The following is a 20,458-nucleotide window of genomic DNA, read 5'->3' as shown; positions in this document are numbered from 1 at the left end:
GAAGAACGGACTATGAATACTGCTCTGGGACTGCTTTCCGTTATATTCATTGCGAATATTGAAAATCTATAGTTTACATTATGTACGTACTCTGTAATTTTTCACAGTGAATAACGTAGTCTAGATATGATTATTAAGCACACAAAAAATTTAAGCAGTAAGATGTAAGCGTAAGCAACCGCAAGGAAATCAAAACATGGATTTGCTACTAATGAAGTTGTAATCTTACGGTCTCTACTGTGATTGGATAATTCGCTTATTGTTTACGTTTTACTGCTTAAATTTTTTTTGTGCCATGACCCAAACTGTATATCCCAAATTACACAGTGAATTTAAAAAGAATTATAAAAAATAATTCGGTCGCATTACGTTATCAATTTTGAGTTCATTTTCAGTTGCAAAAAGAATTCTTTTCAGAACTTTTCAGAAAAAGAATTCAGAATTTATGACATACGACTGAATTCTTTTTGAACTCTCTGTCTTATCTGAGACGCGAATATATGTATGTATATCTTGATGTAGAAATCGTAAATAAAAAAGTGCGATTAAGATAGAAATACCTAAAATCTCTCCTTAATTTTTTCTCTTCCCATCTCACGTCCAACTTTGCATTAAATATTTGAATTTGGTTGAGTATACGCGTCAAGAGAACAGTCGTCCTTAAATTACTCACGATCTTCGAAAATTTCATTTTTTCTTCGATAATAAAAACAATAATTAAATAATAATATATAATTTAAAAAAAAAAAAATAATAATAATGACAATAAATATTTTATTCAAATAATACCATCAAGTAATATTATTGGGTTCTTGCTGTAGCTACAGTATTCAAGAGGGCGTTACTGCACGGTAGTTTTTTGAGACAAATTTTTTGCTGATGTTATGAATTTTTGTATTGTTTTGTGAATGATCAAAAACACGTTATTATACATATATAACTAAATATATAAGTATGTTATTTATATTACAATTTTTATCGAGACTTTAGTGATTTATTGTGGTGATGTTTAATTGATTAATTGCGTTTTTTAATATTTGTCATTATTGAAATATGTAAATATTTTAAGAACATGACAAGAAAAGAAAAGAAATGTAGAAAATGTAATTTAAATGTCATGTTATAAGTTTAGATAGAAATGGATGAGAAAAACTATGCCTTCTCGGTCGGTTAATCCCTTTTGATGACGTTCTGTGAATCCCCGCATGATGTCGTAAGATGGTATCCAATATAGTGCAGTCATTAAAATGCATTTGATGCGATCTAAATGCGATGTAAAATGATATTTCCCCGAAAAGCCTTGAAATGTTTACTCGTCTAATCTTTCATGTATACATCTCGTACCTAAATAAAATTAAAATATCGCAATAGTCTTATACAATTGATTTTACAAATAAAGATGATTTTTATATGATGACTACATGAGATTTTTAAAAACGATTAACATTTATCAAGCTGTCTGTTCAAAAATATCCAAGAAATATTTTTACGGATGATGTATAGGAATTAATGTGAATTCGGCGAAATCAGATTTACCGATTAGGTAATATCACAAATTCGGACATGTTGATTTTGGAGTTACACAACGTCATACATTTCGGGCGACGCGTGATGAATATTTAATTTTATTGCACGCTTGTAAATTCGTATTAAATGTGTACATATGCGATGTAAAATAAATAGACCGATGATATACAAAAACTACGGCGTAAACGATATGGTAATTTTTCGTACACACGAAATATCACATAGAATTTATTTACATCGCATTCTTCATGGGAAAAATATTAAAAATTAACCTTTGTGCGCTAGAATTATCAATAAAGAGTTGAAAGTACTTGATAATACTACTTATCAATACGTACTTAGTCATACTTACGTATACGTATATAATAATCACTTATAACAATACTATCGAAAGTGTTGATAATAAATATAAAACGCAAACATTTTTTTTTTTTTAGAATTATAAATCAATAACTAATCTCACTGTTATCAAACACGTCACACGTTTCACAATAATACAAAAGACTGCTTGAATGACATCATGAGAAGTAATTTTCACTTTTATTTCATTTTTCAACCTCATGCATACATGAACAGTTACTTTCGCGCATAAATAAAACATAAATCGCAGCTTATGAGATTTTGTATGTAAATCTCATCACAAAAAATTACCATTTTAATATTTATTACTGCATAAATATCAATTTAATATTTATTATTATTCAATGTAAATGTCTTGTATCCATATAACAGGGTTAAAAAAATTCAAATAAAATATATGTAACTGATTACTTAAAATTGGTTGGTGCGAAGTCCAAATCCCGATGGCGTGGAGTTTAGATTCACAATGATCGCAACATGGTGCGCGCCCTTAGGAAGAGGCGATGGGTGCGCGGCGGGCAAGCCGGCAAGACGCCAAGATCAGCTCGCCAACCGCGCTTTCCGGTTAGCGTTTTATAAATACTGCAGACAGGCAAACAGTGCACCGAACACGGTAGACCAGTTGTGAGATCATTCGAGGTGCGTGGCCGCTCGATTTGCGCGATTTGCGCGAGAGAGAAAAAGACATCGACTTATCTCTCAACGTAGATTTTCCAGACGCGCGTATTTCCGCGTTTTCTGCGGATTTCATCCGCAGATGTGCCTCTCGGACACGCGCTTTCTCAGTGGTGTTAATTGTGTCCTTTCGTGTCTCCATTGCTCCAAGTGCTTCTTCGAATCCCAGCGTGGCATGCGGACGGATTACTGAAAGGGTGGTGCACGCGATCTGTAAATTTGCATGGACAACCCCGTGCTGTGAGTGTTCGTGTTTCCGTGAATCGTGAACGGTGCTTACATAAATAACGACGGGAGACCGATACACGAGTTTCATCAACCGTAAGTTCGCGTTCACCGATATGAATGCGATTTGAATAAAATGCATTTATTGGCCGCTTGCTTGTTTCCTCGATTATCGTATGGAAGCATTTTCTACGAGGAACGGAGAGAGACCTTTATACGATAATCCGGCAACAATTAAAAATTTCGTTTGTCGAATTAATAACCGAATATTGTTCATTTCTATCAATGTAGATTTACGCTAATCTTGGTTTAACTTACTCTTTAGCATTTTCTAATTTTTTGAACTAGAAAAAGATAAAAAGTAAGTTTATAACTAAAAGTTAAACTTAAACTAAGAGTTAAACTAAAGTTAATCTACATAAAGAATTAATTTACTAATAGGAACGAGTATAAAACGGATTTAATTAAACTCTGCTTCTTCAAATAATCATAAACGTCTGATGTTTTAAATTTTATAACATTGTCTAATAATAATATATTCTAAGAGAAAAATATATGAAATTTTAATAAATATGATTTAAATAGTGCCAGTTGAATATTTACTAAATGCAAACATATATTTATTTGATACAAGAACCATTAATTTGATTTAATTATTATACCTTTTTATTTAGTAAATATTTTCTGCAAGTAAATATTACATTAGTGCTATTCAAACAATTATTTATTAAAAATTGGTTTTCTCTCTGTGTATCCAAGTAGAACAACAAAAATTAAACGTAAATGATTAAAAAGTTACTTTTAGTGTCATTTTGGAGTCATTTTGACATCATCATGGTACCAAAATGACGTCAAAATGGCTTTAAAACGAGAAGTCACTTTTAAATCAATAACGATTTATTTTAACATCATTTTGACATTATCGTGGTTTGTTGTTCTGTTTGGATAATATGATACGTATACATATCTTGTTGAGATGAAAGAAAGACACGTGCGCGCTTATTTTTATTGGGCAAATGAAAAGTGACGAGGAAACCCGGAACATCGATTTATTATTCACAAATGATGTAACGTCTTTATAACGTTAAAAGGATCGCACGTATACGCTTTCCATTTGCTAGAAATGTTTCGGAAACGCTCATCTTGTATCTATTGTCGATGGGTGCGATCTGCCAAATCACATGTATATATATGTCGTGTGCATTCCTCGTGAAATTTGCAGTCACACTCGTCTTGCGCAACAATTGTTCACGGCACAAAAATATTAGCCGGCGTCCGGCTGCATCGACAGCACACACTTACAGAATGGCGATTTCATGCCGTTAACGGTCTCCCGTCAAAAATGTCGCGTCGTTAGACTCTCATTTTACGGCGACGTATATTCGTCTGATTTCCATCGCGTCCTACTTCTTACCGTGTATTACTACCATAACGTTGAAATCCTTTTCATGTTGTTATCGTGCACATGAACCGACGCGTGTAATTCGTACAACACGAACATTTGCCGTAACATGATTATTTCTATTTATGTTTATACTCCTTTCATCACGATGTCGGTCTCATACATCAATCAAACGTTACGTTTTACAGGATTGGATACGTTTTGAAGAGCGGGATTTTTTCGGGACGATGACCGATGATACTCTGAGATTTATGAGCGACACGGGATGTAGAGTCTAGTCGTCACAATTGAGTCCGCGCGTCGAACCAGAACATCTATTCTCGGTGAAAAAATAATAACTGCGAATTATCGAGATGAGCGGAATGAAGAAGGCAATCGGAGGATCCATTCATAGAATACGGGAGTTCGAGCTTGAGAAGGTAATGCCATTCTTTCCGTGTCTTCTGTTTAGTCCTCTTCCTCGAAAACTGGTTATAGTTGGATTTTCCTTTGTCAGCCATAGCATTTCTTTAAAATCTCTCGCGCTTTCCTCGAGAATAAAGCCTAAACAATGGCTGCGGTAGTCACAAGCAGAGCTTTTCCAGTTTCGAGACATTGAGATCCAGAAATAGGATTCGCGAACGAGCAGCATTTCATTATGTTCGCTCGACTAACGGCCATTCTCCTGCCTGGCATTGCACCAATGTTTCCCTAACAGAAGATCCATGACGAAGACGACGTTTGCGACCGTGACTCGTCGTGGTTGGATCACTTCGTATCTTTAATACTGAATCATACAGACTCATATAGCTTTAATTACATTCTTGATGACCCAGAAGTTAAATAGAATTTGAGATTCATTTATCTGGAAAATTTTAAAATTATCAAATTCACAGAAATTTAAAAGACACAGTTTCGAAAGAAGAGATTTTAAGCTCTTTCCTATAGCAAAGAAGTCACAGTACTATCACAATAAAGTTATGGTGACGTGCAAATGTCCGCTTCCTCACAGGTGTGATATCGCTATGACATCATTGTGAAACTGTGATAAAAATTACACCTCACTGTGACACTGTTATAACATGTACAGATTAAGATAATAATGATTACTGCAATCTTTTTGATAATCCCACAGTAACATCGTAAATTATCCGTAACCATTGTGAGTCTATTTTTAATTTTCAATTTTCCGTAAATATCATAATGTGAATGAGATTTTTTCTATGGGTATTAAAACTCCTTTTTAAATTTAATTTTCCGTTTTCTATAAAGTTATAGCTACTTTTGAAGTTCGTAACACTATGAACTTTTGTTCCGACTAGGGTTACATTATTTAAATCACGAAAAAGATGTTTATACTCGGAGAGTATAAACATATCAAAAATTTTCTATTACATAGCATATCAAAATAAAAAGTAATTTTAGTTTCTCAATAAAAAATCGCAGCTTTTATTCGATTCTCGTCTATCTAGTCAATTCTGATTGAAAAGACGTGGCGCTCGCTCGCAATAAAGATATGTGGTTCAACGAAACGATATTAAGGGGAAACCGTCTTGTATGTCGAGTTCGCATCGGGATGAAAACGTGCGTTCGAAGCGTGCGTTGGAGTAAAAATAGATGTTGCGTAGAGATCGGCGTCGGGTGTACGAGCATCGTCACGTATTCAGCGTGCAGCGGATAACGCACCATCGTTGTGCTCGCCGGGATCCCTGCGTTTCCTATCGGGATTGCATTTCCCTCGTGACGTCGTATATGTTCGCGTTGCATCCTTTGTCCCGAGATTCGAGGTCTCTCGGATTTGAGCGTCATTACGATCCGACTGGCGAACGTTCGGGTACTCTTCAACCGTCATTCGCGGCTCGAAGAGCAGCGACGTGACTTTCGATCGATCACGACCACGTCATGTGCGGCAGCGCGTCGAGAGCTAACTATTCTCTGGGACAGGTGAATCTGATCGACGAGTTCGACATCCTGCAGATCGTCGGCGAGGGATGGTTCGGCAAAATCCTGCTGACCGAGCATCGCAGCACACAAACCGAGATGGTGCTGAAGGCCCTGCCAAAGGCGTACACCGGCATCTCGGACTTCTTTCGAGAATTTCATTATGGGTTACATCTGTCGGCACACAGAAACATTATAACCACCTATGACGTGGCGTTCGAGACAGCCGGCTTCTACGTTTTCAGTCAGGAATACGCCCCACTCGGTGAGATTTTTTACGACGCTCGCTTGCACGTGCGCGATGACTTTTTGTGCACCTCACAAATCAGGCGCCGTTCATTAAGTTTTTAGTTCCGAATTCTAAGTTCACTATGCAATCTATTTTCTTATCTGTATAAATTGGCACAGAGTTTAATTCAAGTAAAAAAAAAAAATTATAGCATTTTTGTTTCATTTCGACAAATAGACAAAATCATTTATGAACGTGTAATATAGAAAATTTATTTAATTATATATTGCAGAAGAAATATATCGTAGATTTTAAAAATAAAACATCAATTAAATCCATTTTTGAAGAAATGATATTTTTTGATACCATTAAATTTGTAAGTATTTATCATTTATTGCTAAAAAGTACTCTAATTCACAACTTATTTATAAATATATTAATTAAAAGAATGAATGTACAACAATATGTATTATATATGTATATAAATTATACATAAAATCGGATAAATTTTCCATTTATTGTTGATACAATTTTCTATACCTACTTCTTTTATTGCGCAACGAAAAGACTAAACAATAGCTCTAAATATTTTCCAAGGTGCAACATCATTTATAAAACGATTGCAAAGAACATGACATTCGCGTTGTTGTTGCACGAAAATACATCTCAGTTGCCGTCATCGATTTTCAGGCGATCTCACATCGAACGTGACGGAGACAGGGTTGGGCGAGCTGCACGCGAAGAGGGTGGCCAGGCAGCTCGCCGCCGCGGTGCATCACATACACAACCGTGAACTAGTGCATCGCGATATCAAACTCGACAATATACTCGTGTTTCGTAGTGATTTTTCGCGTATCAAGCTGTGCGATTTCGGCGAGACTAGACGGGTTAACACCGTCTGCCGTATTCGCCGCCTGAGGTATTGCAGATCGACACTGATGAGACGTACAAGTAATTATATACATATGCTGTAATTAATCTTATATATACTACTCATTTTTGTTGTCACGTAATATTTAGCGCGAAAATTAGAAGAAAGAAAGAAGATTAAAAGAAAGTAGGATAAAATTGAAGGCTTGGAAAGAAAAGGGGAAAGTAGGATAAAATTCAGATCCATCTCGATCGCGATTTTCTTGAATTGAGTCAAAAGCATAACTCTTTAGGGATCTCATCTTGTTATGGATGGATTTTTTTTTACGAATAATATTATGATGTACTGTACTGTGTGTTTGAATATGAATATATCAAGAGCATTTCTTATTAAACAGCATTTGCATTTTCTCTACATAAGGTAAACATTTACATTCGACAACTGTACCATTATACATTTTACATATATCTACATGTACTTACTATTCAAGCTAGGCATTAAATCAGCTGCAGCCACGCCTGTTGTGTGCACTTGATAGTTACATATTACTATATATACTACTACCTATTATACTGCTTTTTCAAATCATTGTTGCAATGCGTTCAACAAAGCTATTATTATTATTAATATTGTTAATCATAGCTTTATTTATCAAGAGAGAGAAAATGAACAACTTTATGCAACTTTCTTCTGATCTTTTCTGAAAAATTTCGAAATTCTAATTTTTTAATACTCCGTATCCGAAATTTTGGTTGGATATGAAAAACATGATTGGTGCGTATGAATGATATTTCACCAAGAAAAATGTTCTGATTAAACTAATAAAAGAACCCAACAGAATGGCATTTTGGGGAGATCGGACAGTATTTCTGGTTATTTCTGCAATGTCAGTATAGGATTTCGATAGATTAACACAACCAAAAATTGACTGCTGCAACCAATTAAAAATGCTATGCCTTATTTTACCATCTAATTTGCTGCAGCAGCCAATCTTTTTTTTCAGTGTAGAAATTCTATTTGCTCTCACCAAAATATCATTCCTGTTAAGTCCTTTTATTGATTTAACCAGAACATTTTTTTCAGTGTTGAAATGTAGTTCGGACATTGTCGTTGAGGATATACATTATAACGATGACGGACGGATGATTTTCAGAGCTCGCACGTCGCACGACGTCTGGCAATTCGGCATTGTCCTATTTGTCTGCCTGACCGGATGCCTGCCATGGCAGAAAGCAGCGATGGACGACCCGCGCTACACCAGATATCAAAACTGGCACAACGCGACGCTTAACATCGCCAAGAAACCGAAATTATTTCAGCTGATCAGCTCGCGGGCGCAGAGGTGAGTTTTCACTTGGGAATCTGAGAATGCGAAATTAAGCGCCATGCAGTCGCGTCAATGTGCATCTCGAACACTCATACGATATAGTTAATTATTATTCATTCACTTTTCAAGCGCTACCTTTTGATTATTATAAAATTGTTAAGAATATTGCGCTGTAATTCGTGACAAGTGACGACTAAGAATTCATCTCGTATAATAAAAATTTTAAGTAACTTTTAAATCAATAAGAGAATTGTGCTCAAATTTTACATAGAAACTCAGACGTAATATAGAACAACCCACATAAATAGCAATTATTTGCGTTCATAAGTTACTTTTTGGATATTTTAGAGCTTAGAATGTTTCTGTTTCGATCCTGATTTTGAATAGAAAAAATAAAAGATTTTATAAATTATAATTTTTATTTTATTTCCTGAAAAAATAGACAAAATATAGTAAGGCAAAATATAGTAAAAAAAATTTCGGGGAAAGTTGAATCCCTCAAACCCCTCTTCTTCTCTAGATACGTCCATAACAGTGATAATAATGACAAAGCGCGTAATTAAATAAATACTTTGGCGTTTTATAAAGAATGTTCAAGAGGCTATTGGACCCGAAGATTGACAAGCGACCAATCAGCGTGTTGGAAGTAAATAAATATTTAGAAGACAGATGGCTAGCGAAACTCGGAGTCGAAAAAGCGTTGAACGGTCAGTTGACTTGCATCGCGATAATATCGGCGATATGTCACGATATCTTAGCGACATTTCTTTTTATATCTGCAGGCGGCGCCGACGAGAGGGACGAGCTATGTCCGTCTATGTACAGCTTCCACAGTTCCTTAGAGGAGAAGAATCAACTTCTCCACACTCTTACGACGTACGGGATCGAGACAACGGTGGACCATTCGAAGAAAAAGGATCGTATCAGGGAATGGATACAAGCTAGCGCGATCGTCGAGGAGAACGAGGAGGACGAGTCTGATGTTTACGAGGACTCGGAATTCTATGAAGATGAAGACAAGGACAATGACGGGAACGGAAGTGAGGAGGCAGAATCGATCTCCATGAGAGGCAGGCATTTTCCGGAGAGACGTCCAAGCGCCACGACGAACAATTCTAAAAAGAGAAGAGATAGCAGTCGCAGAGACAGGGTCGCAAAGAATCGCATCGCGTCGAAAAACAGAGTGCCCGTAAAGCCCGTCGAAAGGAAAATACCTTTCGCTCCTCAAGTAGCTGAAGAGCGAGAAACGATCGCGCGCTTCGCTAGCTTCCCCAATGGTGATCCAAATCTCGCCGCCGTAAGGAACGGTGGTGATCGGACTCACGACCTTTCCGCAACTTCGATGAATGTCCTCGCATCGCCGACAACGAATAATTTCTCTTCGAGCAATCTTCAATCGTCCGTGCCTAGTGCCAACGGCCGAAACGTCAAAGATCAAGCGAGGACCAACGCTAACAACTCTCGAGATGAATCGCCGTTTTCCGTGCAGCTAGTCGCTGCTGTCCCCGTCAAACAATCGCCGCCTAAAACTACGGGTATCCCGGATAGCGCTGGTAGAGTTGTACCGATGAGCCCGCAAATCCCGGCCAGAAAAAATCGCGCTCATACAGCGCCGTTTCCAGAGACGCGCTCGGCTGAGGCTCAGGCCGATTTGGCGAGAAAGACGCAGTCCGCGACAGTTTTACGGACCTCGGAAACGGAGGACTCGTTACCATCACGTGCGTCAGCAAAGACGTCCGTCTCTTCACATCCGATGACAACTCGAGCGGACAATCCTTCCGTTGCTATATTATCGACTTCGCGAGCGGCGAGATCAATCGCTCCATCGGTTGCGCGAATTGATAGAGCACCTGCGGCGCCGATAATAAGCAACGCGTCTCTAGCTGAGTCCCAGCCTCCTAATAGCTCTCTCCCTAGCCGAGTCGAAGGCTCGCCTCCAATCGCGACGCAAATCACAACATCAGCCACTTCTCACTTGGCAATGCAGAGTTTCAACGCGCTGCAGGGTATCGCGGGCGCATCCTCGGCCGCTTCGCCAACGAGCTCGTCGTCGAATATGAGTAAACCCGGTCAACGGGCTGAAGAGATGAACGTGGCTTACAGAAAAGATGCGTATGAACACTACGGCATCGCCCACGGAATTATATTCCCGATGAAAATGAACGTCGTTAGGCAGGATTCTACTGGCAGCGGGAGTCGATCCGTGAGCAACTGAGATGTAAACTGAAGAATGTAGATTTTTCTTGAAGTCGACGAAAGTTGGATATTCGCGTAAGTCATGCTAGTCACAGAACCAGTTGATTACCGTGTATATCAGGCTTGTTCAAAATTTAACTCACAAGCTAAAAGACTAGAGCACAGACCTTTGCGTAAAGCATAAGAGAATTATCAACCAATCAAAGTCTCTCTTTCATTTCCATGAAATGAAATGGAGGACTAATTGAGCCTCTAATGCACTTTCTATAATAAGCCGTTAGTAATAGGTCAGAAGTCAGGAGCGAGTTGTAAGCGAATCAGTAGTACGTTATACAGCAACAATAAGTCGGTAATCAGTGACTGCGTGAAGATGGCTAAATTTCATTTCTTATAATTTAAAATTTAGATTACGTTACGACTGATCAATTATATAGTGTATTGTTATTTTCTCTGAAAACATCCTTCTGATTGACTGAAATATTGTGACATAACGATTTAATATGATTTATGCTGCATGTAAATTTTCTAAGATTTATGACTTATAATTCTAACTTACCATTAGTAAAGAGTAAAGTATGAGTGGTAACTAACAGTTTATTATAGAAAATACATTTAGTAGAAAGTACATTTTGTTTTAAATTTATTTTAAAATTAACGCTCACAAACTTGTTGCAACAGTCAATCTGAAGCGTTAATTTTAAAATAAATTTAAAACAAAATGTACTTTCTACAAAATGTATTTTCTACAATAAACTGTTAGTTACCGTTCATATCTTTACTAGTGATAAGTCAGAATTATAAGTCATAAATCTTAAAAAATTTATAGAACTAGGGTTATGCGTTAGCTCGGATCTACAATAGATGTAGTAAGCTTCGTAAAAAATTGACAAATTATAGTCGATTCTCTTCACATTAGACTGTAATTAGTCAATTTCTACGGTTTGAGACTTACTACATCTGTTGTAAATCCGAGTTTATGCATAGATCTATGCTCAGGCCTAAACGCTCTCATTTCTCTATTATTTCGTTGAGGGTAACAGGTAGAAAGCAAAAAAGGATACCACTAGAACAGCCAGTCTCACTGGGTAAAATTCTAGCGTCATTCTTTTTGTTTTCTCTTTGTCATCTCGATCAACGAGATGAGAGACAATCCAGCGTTAGCTCACAAATTAAGTTTTGAACAGACCTGGCTCATATACTTGAAGATACATATTTGATTGGAATATCACTTATGTGATACTTTACCCGACATTCAACGCGAAAAGGAAGTATTCATGAAAGTATTTGAAGTACGAAACACCAATATTTGCGCAATATTTTTTATAATATATATAATAATTGATATTGTTTATATCGCTTCAATCAAAGATTGTCGAGCGTTCCTTCAGAAAGTATATGTTGATATAAGACATCACGATGTTCGATGTATAGGAAGTAAGGTTGTCGTGAAAATAACGTTATGATAGAACGTATGGATGGAGCACGTTACGTACATTATACTTCATTAGTTTCAAGAGACACTTATATCGCCACGTGTCGCTCGCTTCACCAAGTCTAACGGGATAAAATTAGCGCGACTTCTCGAAAGAGAGTTGCACCGTGCAAGAATGTTCGAGGCCATTAGCGTCCCACCGTGGGAAACAGTGAAATTTTCATTGTTCAAACCTGACGCGAGTCTATGCGCGTTTGGTTAACATCTCCACTTTTTAATTACAAATTTCTATTGGTATAATGATTATTTCTTTGAATGCAGTGTGCAGAGAAAAATGTAGTCGCGGAATGTGAATTAATTAGATATTTATACATGCTTTGTGATATTAGAGATCATGTCTAGAACATGGAACATCCCAGCAGTGTTGCAACAACTGCAATATTGTTGAAATGTTCCATGCTACCTGGATCTATTATTTGGCTAATGTAAATATAACCGATTTTGAGAGATACGAAATGCAAAAAAATGTAAAATTTATATATATTATGTGATTTGTACATTAATACTTTAAAGACATGTTACTTTTGAGAGAGGTAATATTGTTCTGATATGATATTTTATTTTCCTTATAAAAGGTTAATATCTCACATACTTAATATGTGATATTAACCGCTCTATAATGTGATCATAAATTTATTTTAAAGTTATAATTCACACGATTAAGTTGTGCTGGCTATAATTAGCTCTATCCTTTTTTCACGATTATTTTAAAGTTGCAAGAGCGGTCGCGATAGCCAATCAGAAGTGTCAATAGTCGATGTTATGACTGTTCGTGTGATTTCGAAATGAGTTTACGACTGCATTGTAGACTACGCTTAAGTGATAAATCACTGCAATTTCGCTCGACGTAATTTGCGGACACTGTTCAAAAATAACAGAAATAAATGTAATGTTTTTGAAGAGACGCGACATTTGGTTAAATCGTATATGATACTATTTCAGATACACGCTTTCACTACTAGTACGTAAACATATTAAATAACGGATTGCCCATGCCAGTCACATAGTTTATGTCACATAGTTTATTTTTATAGAAATATATTACTTTCCATCATTTTTGAAGCAAGACATCTAATAAAAACAAGAACGTGATAAATTTAACGTACACGCGTATTAAAAATATTTCACACAAAGTACAAAACCGATCTTTTATTATCGGCACTACGATATTATAATACTACGATATTATAATACTACGATAATACTACGATGACACGCCACTGTTTTTGTAACTTTAAAATAAATTTGCGACTGCCTTATTGTAGACTACGCTTAAATGATAAGCCATTGCAATTTTGCTCGACGTGATTTGCTGCGGGCATTGTTAAAAAATAACAGAAATAAATGTAATGTTTTTGCAGAGGTGCGATGTTTGGTAATTAAATCGTATACGATACTATTTCAGACACACGCTTTTACTAGTACGTAAACACATAGGATGCGTTCAGAGAAACACAATAAGCGCTATTTATGTCATTCTATCCTTGTTTTACGTCCAATGAACGATGAAGATAGAATGACACAAATAGCGCTAAAAGCGTTTCTCCGAACGCATTTATCGAATACTGGATTGCCTCTGTTAGTTACGTCAATGTTGCACGATTTACTTTCACAGAAATATATTATTTTCCATCATTTTTGAAACAAGGTATCTCATAAAAACAAGAATGATTTTAATATATACGCGTATTAAAAATCTTTCACGCAAGGTACATAAAACCGGTCTTTTATTATTGATAATAATACTCTTGCTATCTGATTGTCAGGTAAAGATATATAGCACCGCGGAGTTGCTAATTAGTTATAGGATGTTCGATATTACCTGATTTGTGTGCGGAGGCCGTGACTATTAGATAAGCTTCCTTCAGCGGCAAGTTTCGTTAAACGAAGTTGCTCGACGGAAGCAAGAACGATGCAAGGATGCCGAGTATGAGCGGAGAGAAGAGGATGGCGAGTTTCCAGAGGAATCACGGGAGCGAGAGGACGATGAAGATGCGCGCGTTTGGCAATGTGAAAGTAATTCCCGAGCGGGTCGTGGCACGAATTAATTAAGAGATTCGTAAGTAACGTATATTGCGCAGGAGGCGCAATTACCGCCGTCTTTGACGCCAAGGAGTAACGCGGTAACGTGCGAAAGATATGGAGGATCGTCGCACGAAGTAGTTTGTTGTTTATCGTTAGGAACTAACTGGGGGCGGCGGAATATTGAGACGCGACCGAGACTGAGTAATTCGAAAATTCTTTGACATGCGCGTTAATTAATCCCAAAGTCAACATTACTCACGGAATTACTAATTGACACTTTGAATCGTGCATGATAGTCTCATAAATACGCTTTCATAGCGCCATCATAATAATAAATTTTACGATTGTAATATGAATAATAGAATGATTTAACGAAATATCTAAAAATTCAACTAGACACAGATCCGAAAATATATTTTGTTGAACTATCAAAATAATTATATGGGACGCTCAAACTGGTTAAAATATCAAAATTTTTTCCAGCATTGTTTGAGTGATCCTACATAATTATTTTAGTGGCTCAACAAAGTTACTTTTAGATCTATCACCTAAATTTTTAGATACTTCAGCATAATTCTTTCCCTGAATATCATACATTCTCGTAATGTATATCTATAATATAGTTTCGCAAGTACTTGGTTATCGTTAATAAATTAATATTGATCAATTAAAATAAACGTTTTGGTTTAATTAATTAATACTGGTACTAAGTGACTGATGTTAGTTACTGGTAATAAATTGCTGATTTTATACTATAGATATACAGCGTATGGTACATGTATGCACGCGCCATATGTGTGCTTTAATAATACGCAGTTTAGTCGAAGCCAGTCTTGGCGCTGTATAAGCTATGTTCGGGACCACACAAAGCTGCAGTAATTATTGACTGTACCACGCGTCCGCTCACGAAATAGTCGTGACTGTCCTTGATACATCATGGAGCGCAGCTGGTAAACGTGGCTGACCGAAAATCGTCGCTTTGCCGAGCATCACGCTTGACACCTTTGCTGTCCGGTACCGGTCCAAAAGCCGCGCGGATGAAAATTGATGAAACCACAATTGGCGTTAATGGCGTACCACAACTTCCCCCTCGTTGGTACCATTTAGCAACCTTCTGCATCCTCGTTATGTATATCGCTTTCGGCGACATTTATTTCGGGATCGATCAAATCTGTTTTAAGGCTAGAGATCTACGTGCGAAATCACGATCTACGAAGACATACAAATTTGTAATTGCTAATAATATTGTTGTAATAAATGAAACAGATTTCTTACAGTCTCTGCTTACGTTTTTCCATGAGATATTCCGCATGTCAATCTTAATTTTAGAGCAAATGGACTATAATATTTTCAGATTATATTAATTTTATGATATAATTAGTTACAGTACTGCCTTAATAAGTTAACTAAAATAGACTCTTGAATTACGTACTTGAGATAAATGTAAGAATAATTAAAGGGAAAAATTAAAGGGAACTAGGTTAGAAAGATAAGTTATTTAGAATTCGACACAATTTTTATACAAAATATTAATATGGGTTACCTATTATAAAAAAAGAAATCACGTAAATCACATTCGTGTACCTCGTTTTCATTTTATTAATTCTATATTTTTTAAACAAATAGAAAATATATACACACTCGATTTCACCTATATGGTTAATATAATAGTGAAACGACCATTAAACCAGCACAATAGAAGATTTTTTTATAAAACCATATGAGATTGTGTATTCATACATTTTAATTGAAACAAAGATATGGACACACAACACGAACAATAATCTATATTTTTTATTTTTTCGTAAAACTTGATCTCTTTACTCTTTTCATAATAATATAAATGGCTAAAGAGATCAATATTGTAAAATTTGACACAAATCCCCTCTTTCTTTCTTTTTACTTTTATATTATAATTTGTAATAAAATAATTAATCTGATTATATATAATGCATGCATGTCACCTTAATGAATATGGAGATTATAAGTATGATAAGTATAAGGTATCCATAGTCAATGAGTGTGTCATGGCCGAGAATGAGCCCATCACGTCCATAATATTCGTACGGGAACACTTCGTGCAAGCGAAGCCGGGGGGAAGGACCTTCCTGTCGCGGAGAGAGCGTTCCTCGCGCAGGGAATGTATATACTCTCGCGCGTTGCGCCGTCATCCGACACGTGGGACGTGACGAGAGAGCGTATTAATCGTTTATGGAGCGTGCAAATGCAACTGCCCGACCTCTCCCCCCCCCCCCCCCCCACCCCGCTCGTCGTCATCCTTGTCGCTGCTCGAAATCGGATCAAATCGAAAGCAATCATCGCGCGCCGATTGTAGGGTACGAGCTCTGGAGAGTGCGACTGCAGCCCACTAATTCGAAACGCGCTGTTCGATTTGTTCTGTACTGGGATCGCGAAATAAAACGCGCTCTCCGGAGGGCATTAACGCCGGTCGCGACAGCACTCCGAGATGGTAACGGTCCGGTGCATGCCGACGTCGATCATTATAATACGTCGTAAAATAGACTTACAGCAAGCGGAAGACGTTTACTCCTTTACGATTCGCGCGACGATGAAATATATCGACGTAAGCGAATTCCGAGACTGTTCGTCGTGATACTCGCGAGCTATACCGCTCGTCGCTCTCTCTATACTCGCGTCCGTTCCTTCTCCTCGTTCTCCATTGGTCTCCAGGTCTGTTTCCTGCCGGGCTGACAACCGGGTGTCGGATTACCGTCTTCCATTTCTACGTAGGTGTTCGAAGGGCTGAATTAATCTCAGCCGGTTGCTGACTTCGAAGTCGAATCGCTGACTGATTATGAGTTGCACAGTCGAAGGCTTGAAGTACCAAAAACAGGATTGAATATAACGATGTCGAGGAACAGCGACCCTGGCCGTAGCTTCGCGCGCGAATTTAATCATGACTCATTTTTTGCTACACAGAAAGAATTATTTTACCGAAGTATTTAAAAATTTAACTAGTTACAGATCTGAAAATAATTTTGTTGGACTATCAAAATAATTACGTGGGGATCTTAAGCATGATGAGCATTGCTGCAAAAAGTTTTGATATTCTAGCAATCAAGTTTAGCGTCCTACATAATTATTTTGATGGTCCAACAAAGTTATTTTCAGTTCTGTAGCTAACTAAATTTTTAGATAATTCACAAAACCGTCTTTTTTCATGCATGACGTTCTCTCTTTGTTTCTAATTATAATTATTCTATATTCGTTAATGTAAGTATTGACTGCATCTTCTTAAATAAATAAATTATTAAATATGCGCTATCATTATTATTAGGAAAACATCAACGATCAATGACAGACAATATTGATATTGGAAACTGTGTAAAATAAAACTCTGTATAATTGAATGATTCTGTAAGTACTGAAGCACTTTATTCTTCGAGCTACAAGCTATTTAATATTCATTTAATTTATTTTATTTTAAACAATTTATCGATATTTTATGTTTTATTCATGGTCTTTTGTTTGATCTCTTCTAATTATTTTTGTAATAAAGACGAGCTAATCATTGTCATCATTAGTATCCTTAGTTATTCACAAAATAAATTTAAGAAAAGGACTACCAGAGAATTCGTTTTCTGACAGCGACGTTGCGCAGTTCCGCTGTGAACGTCTTTATGAACGGAAACGGATATGTGAGTCCCTTTTCGTATATTTTGGCGAAATCGAGAAGTTGACGAAAGCGTTTTAAACACGTGTGCCCACATACCAGGCAACTCCTAACAGCCAACTTTCTTTATCCTTTTTTTCGTACTGTTGCAAGAAAGATCTGTTGCTTATGATATAGCACGTTTTCTCAATAATCGAGAAAATGTTCGATTAATTATCGCGCGTGAAATAAAGCTACCTTTAGGTGCGAATGTAAACAATCATTGACAAAATGGATTGAAAATGAACGCGCTGTAAAGTTTCATCCATTGTCATTCAATTAAATATTCAAAAGCATTGAAATTTAATATCCGGTTAAATAACATTAATATCATGGGAACAAAACTGATATCGATTCTCTCGCGATTACCGTTTATAGTCTTGGAACGAATAATGGGTAAATGTGGAATTACACAAACGAACGTTTGTACAGTTCAAATTTTCACAATCTATTGGACGCAATTAAATTCGCAAAATTATCGCGTAACGAAATATCAATTGAACAAAGATTCGTTATATGTCAAGTGTCATCATAAAAATTAAATATGTAAGAGTGAAACTAAACAACGAAGTAAAATATTGCAGAAATAATGTTACGTAATCAAAGAACTGATTATTCATAACGAGTATTCTACTGGAAAGCCTTGAAAGTAGCAAGAATATCGTCACGGTCTTCGAAGGCTGTTGATTATATTCGCAAAGGATCGTTTTCATCGCTGCCTCCATTACGTGTACGCGGACGTGCGATACGTCTTTGCCATTCCGTAATTAACTTAGCCGAAAGCTCGTTAAAGGGAAGCTAGAATACGTACAATACCGTCGGCTTTTAGATTTATTTGGAAAAAGAGAGCAGTTGCCCGAGCGCGTTGAGATGCTGGCTAAAATCGTACTCGCTGTGTGTGGGCGCCGTAACTACGTTCCGCACTAACAGGTTCGTTATGGTCCGCCCGTGAAGTGCGGATCGTCAAACGACGTTGTAAATTCATCCTGATAATGTGGCCGCGCAAGTAATGCGCGTGGCATCTCACCAAGGCACGCGAACGACTGCGTGTGAATAGTGTACTTTATATCATTCCTCGCCGTCCGTTTAAACTAGGTCTTAATAAATGTAATACAACGCGTAAAGAGATTTAAGCATTAATTTTGACAGCAAGAATGTTTTCTTTTTTTCAAACGGAATTCATGTTTTTGTAATGTCTTGCTTTTCTATAATAATTACGGAATGAACGTTTTTGAAGTATCTAGCTAAATTTTTAGATACTTTAGTAAAATCATTTTTTCCGTTTTAGTCACACATCATTAATATTATTTTAATACTCTTGAATTAAATATCTATTATATTCAAGGATAAATGTTTTTTTAATCAAATAAAAAATAAAAGATATAATGCATAATATATATAGTATTGTATTTGTTTAGTATAATATTGTAACAATTCAGTGGGAGAGAGAGAAGAGAGAGAAATTTAACAAAAGCAAAAACTTGGTACTTGTGAAGACACTTGAAAAAATCGTGTCAATTTATAAGATTCTTTTCATTTACAAACATAAGACAAGAAAATATGCGAAAACTTAAACATAATAAAAGTATATGCAGTGTTAAATTAAAATATTGATTGAGAGATACACACTCATTTTCTGCAGATGTACTTCATACATTTTTTGCGGTACTGTCATTATGTGTCATCAAAGGATTGCACGCCCTTCCAAAGTAAGAAGAAAATTAGCATATCTACTTAAGGGAGATATATATCAGGAGCATGGAAGGGGTTATAGTGTTCAACTGTCGCCACCCTCATTTGAGTAACCGTACACGAATGTCGTAACACGCGATAAAATATCGCTCGTAGAACGCATGTATATGCAAACACGCTTCGTTACGCTTTATTTTCTTTTGCTTCGCCACGAGAGAGCAGACAGTTGAAATTATTATATCCCTAAATATACGCGAACAGAGATGCAGAAATAAGCGCTTTACATAGCCATAATTTTTTATTTTTGAGATTATATGTTTGGCATACGTTTAGCATGAAACCATATATAGCTTCCGGTTAACTGTTTCGTGCTGCTTCAGAACACGAGATCTGGCGCATTTACCTCTCGCAGATCGATCCACGAGATGTCGGTGACCGAAGCACATCGGAACGTTCCGGGGCGATGAGACGGCCGGTCGAAAAACAGCGATATTGTACCTCCCAGATTCTAGGTTACGACGCGGCGGACAGACGCTCTTGTGAAAATATTATTTCAACGCGTCAAGACTTCGTAGACAGGCCGATATTATTTCAGGGCCGAAATAACGAGGCCTTCTCTCTCTCTTCTTTGTTGGCGTCGACGTCGTGACGATATCTGGCCTAAATGGTATTCGGAAAGTCATCCAATGTGAACATTCGACGATGAAATTACGGACGGAAGCGTTAATTAAAAAAAACACGCATAAAAAAGTAGCTGGTAATTCTTGATTTAATATTTTTTACTACATTAATTTTTATTTCAATAACTTTTATATAAAAATAGCTTTTCGTCATTTTTTGAAAA

The 20,458-nt window shown here is 36.7% G+C and overlaps 1 protein-coding gene across 1 annotated transcript; it reads left to right on the top strand.

Annotated features, from left to right (window-relative positions):
* The first annotated feature begins 2,454 nt into the window (after positions 1–2,454).
* LOC108723698 (putative serine/threonine-protein kinase YPL150W) lies at positions 2,455–11,317 on the top strand. Its single transcript, XM_018449613.1, is given in 8 exon segments — positions 2,455–2,883; positions 4,378–4,608; positions 6,113–6,374; positions 7,029–7,232; positions 7,235–7,289; positions 8,363–8,551; positions 9,125–9,243; positions 9,319–11,317. Coding segments are annotated over 7 exon segments (2,328 nt in total). The 5' UTR covers positions 2,455–2,883; positions 4,378–4,542; the 3' UTR covers positions 10,752–11,317.
* Positions 11,318–20,458: the final 9,141 nt, after the last annotated feature.

This window comes from Mycetomoellerius zeteki, unplaced genomic scaffold (genome assembly GCF_001594055.1).
Source record: "Mycetomoellerius zeteki isolate Tzet28-1 unplaced genomic scaffold, Tzet1.0 scaffold25, whole genome shotgun sequence".
Taxonomy (NCBI): domain Eukaryota; kingdom Metazoa; phylum Arthropoda; class Insecta; order Hymenoptera; family Formicidae; genus Mycetomoellerius; species Mycetomoellerius zeteki.
The sequence above is the reverse complement of the archived record's forward strand: the minus strand, read 5'-3'. Positions and strand labels throughout refer to the sequence as shown.